The following is an 8,559-nucleotide window of genomic DNA, read 5'->3' as shown; positions in this document are numbered from 1 at the left end:
ATTGTAGATTTTGCTATATTTTTGGGATCATTGTCTTGTTGGAAGACACATCTCCATCCCAGTCTCAGGTCTTTTACAGACTCCAACAGGTTTTCTTCAAGAATGGTCCTGTATTTGGCTCCATACATCTTCCCATCAATTTTAACCATCTTCCCTGTACTTGCTGAAGAAAAGCAGGACCAAACCATGATGCTGCCACCACCATGTTTGACAGTGGGGACGGTGCATTTTCATGGTGATGAGCTGTGCTGCCTTTACACCAAACATATCATTAGTAGTGTTGAGCGATACTGTCCGATACTTGAAAGTATCGGTATCGGATAGTATCGGCCGATACCCGAAAAGTATCGGATATCGCCGATACCGATATCCGATACCAATACAAGTCAATGGGACACCAAGTATCGGAAGGTATTCTGATGGTTCCCAGGGTCTGAAGGAGAGGAAACTCTCCTTCAGGCCCTGGGATCCATATTAATGTGTAAAATAAAGAATTAAAATAAAAAATATTGATATATTCACCTCTCCGGCGGCCCCTGGACATCACCGCGGGTAACCGGCAGGCTTCTTTGTTTAAAATGAGCGCGTTTAGGACCTGAGGAATGACGTCGCGGCTTCTGATTGGTCGCGTGCCGCCCATGTGACCGCAACGCGACCAATCAGAAGCCGCGACGTCATTCCTCAGGTCCTAAATTCCTAGAATGAGGAGTTTAGTGCCTGAGAATGACGTCGCGGCTTCTGATTGGTCGCGTCGCGGTCACATGGGCGGCACGCGACCAATCAGAAGCCGCGACGTCATTCCTCAGGTCCTAAACGCGCTCATTCTAGGAATTTAGGATCTGAGGAATGACGTCGCGGCTTCTGATTGGTCGCGTCGCGGTCACATGGGCGGCACGCGACCAATCATGCAACAATAAGTGCCCATCCACCATCAACAATATTCCACAAGTATCACACAAGTTATGTCAAGGGATAAAGATCAAATATAAATCCCCTGCCCCTGGCATATCTGCCAGGCATTACCATACAAAGACAGAGGTTGCGAGATAGTGGAGGGTATCGTCAAAAGCCTGGGAGCGGAGCAAGTGCCGCGGTCCAAAATCCCAGGATCAGGAAAGGGCCAGGCATAGATGCAGCAGCGAAGGGTAAGGTGCTTGTGCTGGGGGGAGAGAAAACCCCACGCGTATCGACGCTACAAGAGCATCTTCATCAGGGGGAATGTGAGGTAAGAAGTCCCACCCTGCTTTATTATAGCCAAATAATCAAAGATAATAATTACCGTTTGTGAGGACATGCCGGCGTATGGTTCCCTCATAGCGTGCATAGACCGGAGTCCACTTCCGGTTCAGCGGTCATACCCATTGCGTCTGCGCAATCAAAGCAAGGCTCAGACTGTCCTCAGACTGTCTGACCACAGCTTTGCCTTCATCCAACTGTAAGTAACACCTGTGCCTTTGACCCTCCTGTCAGCTGCTTAAGACCCGGGGGCTGCCCTGGAGTGACACTTTGTGACTACACTAATGGCCCAAGCCGATCCTCACCATCAGAAGCTCTACTGAAGACCAGGTATTCATTTATCTACAGTCTTCCAGGGTAAGCCCGGATAGTGGCACAATGGGTCCCCACCCATCATCGTCACAAGACTCATCTACAGACATTGTCAAACTTGGCCTAGCATACAAAGCTTCTGTCCTAGATCAGCATAACATATGTAAGTTAGTTACAAAGCGACAAAACTTTTTATGTAGATTCTGTATCCAAACTTTAAAATAATTTATTTCTATATAAGTCACTAAGGAAATAAGGTCCTGAGAGAAAAACAAATGATAAACCAGGGAGATGATGAATAGAAAAAAATAAATCCTAATAATAATAACAAAGAAGAGATTTAGAAACCGTAATTGTACAACTTCCCTTTGGGACACTCATGTGCTTGATAAATGGATCACATCATGAATTCTGCTCTTCGGTCAAACATGATCCCAGCCACAGCCATACAATAAGAAGAAACCATGATTCATCATATCAGGCCCCTTTCTTCCATTGCTCTATGGTCCAGCATGGACACTCTTAGAGGTTTGTGTACACAGCAAACTATGATGCTCAGTGTGTTCTGACACCTTTTTTCTCATGGCTTTTTCTTTAATTCGTCATTGGGATTGGAACAGACAAACTTATTTTCACTCTACAAAGACATCAGAGACACCTGCGTGCCCATGATTCTGTCATTAACTCTCTGATCGTCCTTCATATCTTAACACTTTTGGTAAGTACCAACCACTGCATACTGGAAACACCCAAGACCTGTCAATTTGTACATTCTCCAACCCAGTCTTTTGGCAGTCAAGATTTGGGAAAACTCACTCAATCCTTACACTTGCCCATTTTTCCTGCTTTTAACACATTAACTTAACGAAACAATAGTTCAGTTACTCCTAAGATATCTCAACCCCTAACTGGTGTCATCATACCATTCAATGGTTACCTGTCTGTAGTTTTGAGGTTCCATTTGTTGGTTTCATAGCAAGTACAGAACATCTCTAGTTTTAATAATGGGTCAGAACATTATTACTTAACAACAATGACCACTATGGGACAGGGCTGTGACAACCTCTTATTACCTTTCATGAAAAAAAGGAAGCAGACAAGGATGTACTTAATTTATAATTGACATAATTAAACGCATAGTTCTCATTTAGCGCAAAAAAAAATCCAACTCGAATATAAAAGTCTTGTTCAACTTATGAGAGAGGATATATCTCTTCCAATCTTGATATTATGTGATAAGGACAGTCACGTTCTTGAGGGTTTGCATTCTTTCTATGGAGGTTCAAAAATATGATAGAGAAGAATATGAAATTCTAAATATCTGGGAAAACGCTTCAGGCTGTGTTCACACTCACATTTCAAGATTAAAGTGGGTGGGTGAATGATGACATTAGATACAGGTGTAAACTGACACAGTAGCTGTAATTAATCAGATCTATTGGTAGCCTAAGTATTAATATTGATAAGATTTGTCAGAAGGTGGAAAAAAAATGAATGTTTTATTTTTATATTCATTTTTGCACTATTTTTCGCAAGGTTCAGAGGGATAAATCCACTGAGATATTATATTCTTCCATGGAGAACTACACGTCTGTTCCTGGAGAATTCCACATTTTGCCTTTTTTTAATAATTCTGACAGGTCATCTCTCATGTTCGCGATGTTCTACTCGCTTGGAATCCTCATGAATGTGCTGATCGTTACTCTGATCTATGTGGATGAGCAGCTGCACAGCCCCATGTATCTGTTCCTCTGTAACCTGTCCTTAGTGGACATGTGTTATACGACAGCTATCATCCCCAAACTATTACATATACTTTCATCTGGAAATCACAAAATGTCCTTCTGGCAATGCTTCACCCAGATGTTTTTCTTCTTCTTGGCTTCCGGGACAGAAGATCTTCTGCTGTTCACAATGGCCTATGACCGGTACGTCGCCATCTGTAAGCCCCTACATTATAATATTATATTGAGTAAAAAAGTCTGCTTCACCTTGATGGCCTCCATGTGGTTCATTGCATCATTAAACTCAGGTTTGGTCACAGTCCGGACCTTGAAGATGTCCTTCTGTCGTTCCACCACAATCCACCAATTCCATTGTGATGCGAAAGCTTTAACGAAGATCTCATGTGCTGGCAAAGAGATATTTTATCTGGTGATTTATTTTGACATATTATTTTTTGGACTTTGTCCATTTTTATGTAGTTTGACATCTTATGCAAAAATGTTACAAGTTATATTTCGTATAAAATCTAGGGATGGAAGAACAAAGGCTTTCTCCACCTGCTCCACTCATCTCATCGTCATCATGCTCTACTACAGCACAGGAGTATCGATGTATTTATTGCCAACTACTAGATACTCTGATATTCTGGATCAGATCTTCACCTTGTTATATGCCACAGCCACGCCAACGCTAAATCCACTGATATACAGTCTACGTAATAGAGATGTGAAGCGGGCGGTGATGAGACTGCTACAACTAAAGAGACAATCCACTATAGACTATTGAGTTGTATAATGGACACATCTCTCTCAATCTTGATATTATGTGATAGGGACAGTCACATTCTTGGTGGGTTCATACCATGTATAGAACATCTCTAGTTTTAATAATGGGTCAGAATATTATATTATTTAACAACGATGACCACTATGGGCAGGGCTGCCACTAGGAATTTCAGGGCCCCATACCGTCAAAAATTTGGGACCCCCTTGAAATTCCGCCCAGGCTCCACCCCCAGTTCCACCTCCACCCTAGCGCCGCCTCCACCCCACGAACCTTCCACAGTTCCTCTGCCCTCTCTTGGAAAAGCTCCACTTGTGGCGAATATCGGTCTGCACTTGGACCGCAGTGCATGGAGCGGCTGCGGGTCTCCTGACCTGAACTCAGCAGCCTCACAGCATGTATGAATGAGGATGCTGGTCAGGAGATCAGCGTCCAGTCCATACACTGCTGTGGGAGCGCAGACCGATAGCCCCATTTCAAAAATTACACTGCCATAATAAAGATGTTTCCCGATCATATGTACAGTACCAACTTGCTTCAATAATTTCCCACCGCCCTTCCAAACCCCAACCAAAATTTATAAGCTACTAGATTATCCTGAGCTGCTGCCTTTTATAATTGGGCATTTGGTTTTGCAGCAGGTCAGGATCATCCAGTAGCTTATACATTCCACTCGCCTCCCCCTGGGCCCTGTTGGATGCAGCCCCCAGTCCCCACTAGCCTTCCTCTGGACCCTGTTGGATGCGGCCCCCAGTCCCCACTAGCCTCCTTCTGAACCCTGTTGGATGCGGCCCAGTTCCCACTAGCCACCCCCTGGACCCTGTTGGATGCGGTCCCCAGTCCCCACTAGCCTCCCCCTGGACAGTTGGATGCGGCCCCTGGTCCCCACTAGCCTCCCCCTGGACCCTGTTGGATGAGGCCCCAGTCCCCACTATCCTCCCTCTGGACCCTGTTGGATGTGGCCCCCAGTCCCCACTAGCCTCCCCCTGGACCCTGTTGGATGCGGCCTCCAGTCCCCACTAGCCTCCCCCTGGACCCTGTTAGATGGGGCCCCCAGTCCCCACTCGCCTTCCCTCATCAGCCACACGATACCAGTACAGACACAGCCACAGTGAGCCACCTGAAGCCTCTTCTCACCATAGACACTCACCCTGCTCGCCCGCCATCTGCCTGATCTGCCTTCCGCCTCCAACTGCTCATCCGTCGCCCCCAGTCAGAAGAACAGAACGGCAGAAGCGATGACGTCCAAGACCACCCAACCTGAAACAGCGAGAAGGGGTTATACCACAGTGCCCACCGGATGGGGTCACACAGGGGAGAATGAGATAGAGCTAATCACACGGGAGAGGATTAGATACACAGCTCAGCAGACAGTATCACACAGGATAGGATTAGATACAGCTCAGCAGGCAGTATCACATGGGAGAGGATTTGATACAACTCAGCAGACAGGATCACACAGGATAGGATTAGATACACGGCTCAGTAGTCAGTATCACACAGTATAAGATTAGATACAAGGCTCAGCAGTCAGTATCACACAGGATAGGATTAGATACACAGCTCAGCAGACAGTATCACACAAGATAGGATTAGATACACAGCTCAGCAGACAGTATCACAGGATAGGATTAGATACACGGCTCATCAGACAATCACGCAGGAGAGGATTAGATACACGGCTCATCAGACTATCACGCAGGAGAGGATTAGATGCACAGCTCAGCAGACAGTATTACACAGGAGAGGATTAGATACATGACTCAGCAGTCAGTATAACACAGGATAAGATTAGATACACAGCTCAGCAGTCAGTATCACACAGGAGAGGATTAGATACATGGCTCAGCAGACAGTATCACACAGGAGGGGATTAGATACACGGCTCAGCAGACAGTATTACACAAGAGAGGATTAGATACGGCTCAGCAGACAGTAATACACAGGATAGGATTAGATACACAGCTCAGCAGACGGTATCACACAGGATAGGATTAGATAAACAGCTCAGCAGACGGTATCACACAGGAGAGGATTAGATACAACTCAGCAGACAGTATCACATAGGATAGGATTAGATATACAGCTCAGCAGACAGTATCACATAGGATAGGATAAGATACACGGCTCAGCAGACAGTATCACACAGGATAGGATTAGATATACAGCTCAGCAGACAGTATCACATAGGATAGGATTAGATAAACGGCTCAGCAGACAGTATCACACAGGAGAACAAACAACTCAGCAGATGGGATCCCCAGAGAGACTCACTCTGCTCGTCCGTCATCTGCAGTCCGCCCCCGCGTGACACACCGCACACACGCTGTTTTCTCTGCTCCGGAATGAGGAAGTGGAGCAGCGTGTGACATCAGGCAGGACCATGATGCACCTCGGCTGGCCGCAGCTTTTAACCCCTTCATGACCCAGCCTATTTTGACCTTAAAGACCTTGCCGTTTTTTGCAATTCTGACCAGTGTCCCTTTATGAGGTAATAACTCAGGAACGCTTCAACGGATCCTAGCGGTTCTGAGATTGTTTTTTCGTGACATATTGGGCTTCATGTTAGTGGTAAATTTAGGTCAATAAATTCTGCGTTTATTTGTGATAAAAACGGAAATTTGGCGAAAATTTTGAAAATTTCGCAATTTTCACATTTTGAATTTTTATTCTGTTAAACCAGAGAGATATGTGACACAAAATAGTTAATAAATAACATTTCCCACATGTTTACTTTACATCAGCACAATTTTGGAAACAAAATTTTTTTTCGTTAGGAAGTTATAAGGGTTAAAATTTGACCAGCGATTTATCATTTTTACAACGAAATTTACAAAACCATTTTTTTTAGGGACCACCTCACATTTGAAGTCAGTTTGAGGGGTCCATATGGCTGAAAATACCCAAAAGTGACACCATTCTAAAAACTGCACCCCTCAAGGTACTCAAAACCACATTCAAAAAGTTTATTAACCCTTCAGGTGCTTCACAGCAGCAGAAGCAACATGGAAGGAAAAAATGAACATTTAACTTTTTAGTCACAAAAATTATTTTTTAGCAACAATTTTTTTATTTTCCCAATGGTAAAAGGAGAAACTGAACGACGAAAGTTGTTGTCCAATTTGTCCTGAGTACGCTGATACCTCATATGTGGGGGTAAACCACTGTTTGGGCGCACGGCAGGGCTTGGAAGGGAAGGAGCGCCATTTGACTTTTTGAATCAAAAATTGGCTCCACTCTTTAGCGGACACCATGTCACGTTTGGAGAGCCCCCGTGTGCCTAAAAATTGGAGCTCCCCCACAAGTGACCCCATTTTGGAAACTAGACGCCCCAAGGAACTTATCTAGATGCATAGTGAGCACTTTGAACCCCCAGGTGCTTCACAAATTGATCCGTAAAAATGAAAAAGTACTTTTTTTCACAAAAAAATTATTTTAGCCTCAATTTTTTCATTTTCACATGGGCAACAGGATAAAATGGATCCTAAAATTTGTTGGGCAATTTCTCCCGAGTACGCCGATACCTCATATGTGGGGGTAAACCACTGTTTGGGCACATGGTAAGGCTCGGAAGGGAAGGAGCGCCATTTGACTTTTTGAATGAAAAATTATTTCCATCGTTAGCGGACACCATGTCGCGTTTGGAGAGCACCCGTGTGCCTAAACATTGGCGCTCCCCCACAAGTGACCCCATTTTGGAAACTAGACCCCCCAAGGAACTTATTTAGATGCCTAGTGAGCACTTTAAACCCTCAGGTGCTTCACAAATTGATCTGTAAAAATGAAAAAGTACTTTTTTTTCACAAAAAAATTCTTTTCGCCTCAATTTTTTCATTTTCACATGGGCAGTAGGATAAAATGGATCATAAAATTTGTTGGGCAATTTCTCCCGAGTACGCCGATACCTCATACGTGGGGGTAAACCACTGTTTGGGCACACGGCTGGGCTCGGAAGGGAAGGCGCGCCATTTGACTTTTTGAATGGAAAATTAGCTCCAATTGTTAGCGGACACCATGTCGCGTTTGGAGAGCCCCTGTGTGCCTATGCATTGGAGCTCCGCCACAAGTGACCCCATTTTGGAAACTAGACCCCCCAAGGAACTTATCTAGATGCATATTGAGCACTTTAAACCCCCAGGTGCTTCACAGAAGTTTATAACGCAGAGCCATGAAAATAAAAAATAATTTTTCTTTCCTCAAAAATGATTTTTTAGCCTGGAATTTCCTATTTTGCCAAGGATAATAGGAGAAATTGGACCCCAAATATTGTTGTCCAGTTTGTCCTGAGTACGCTGATACCCCATATGTGGGGGTAAACCACTGTTTGGGCGCACGGCAGGGCTCGGAAGGGATGGCACGCCATTTGGCTTTTTAAATGGAAAATTAGCTCCAATCATTAGCGGACACCATGTCACGTTTGGAGAGCCCCTGTGTGCCTAAACATTGGAGATCCCCCAGAAATGACCCCATTTTGGAAACTAGACCCCCAAAGGAACTAATCTA

At 44.6% G+C, this 8,559-nt stretch overlaps 1 protein-coding gene across 1 annotated transcript; it reads left to right on the top strand.

Moving 5' to 3' along the window:
* Positions 1 to 2,157: 2,157 nt before the first annotated feature.
* On the top strand, positions 2,158 to 4,104 carry LOC138646045 (olfactory receptor-like protein DTMT). The gene is made up of 2 exons (XM_069735515.1): positions 2,158 to 2,266; positions 3,085 to 4,104. The coding sequence occupies exon 2, from the start codon at positions 3,124 to 3,126 to the stop codon at positions 4,057 to 4,059; it is 936 nt and encodes a 311-aa protein (XP_069591616.1). The 5' UTR covers positions 2,158 to 2,266; positions 3,085 to 3,123; the 3' UTR covers positions 4,060 to 4,104.
* Positions 4,105 to 8,559: the final 4,455 nt, after the last annotated feature.

The sequence above is a fragment of the Ranitomeya imitator genome, chromosome 7 (assembly GCF_032444005.1).
Source record: "Ranitomeya imitator isolate aRanImi1 chromosome 7, aRanImi1.pri, whole genome shotgun sequence".
NCBI classification, from domain to species: Eukaryota; Metazoa; Chordata; class Amphibia; order Anura; family Dendrobatidae; genus Ranitomeya; species Ranitomeya imitator.
Note: the sequence above shows the minus strand (reverse complement) of the source record. Positions and strands in the feature narration are given on the sequence as shown.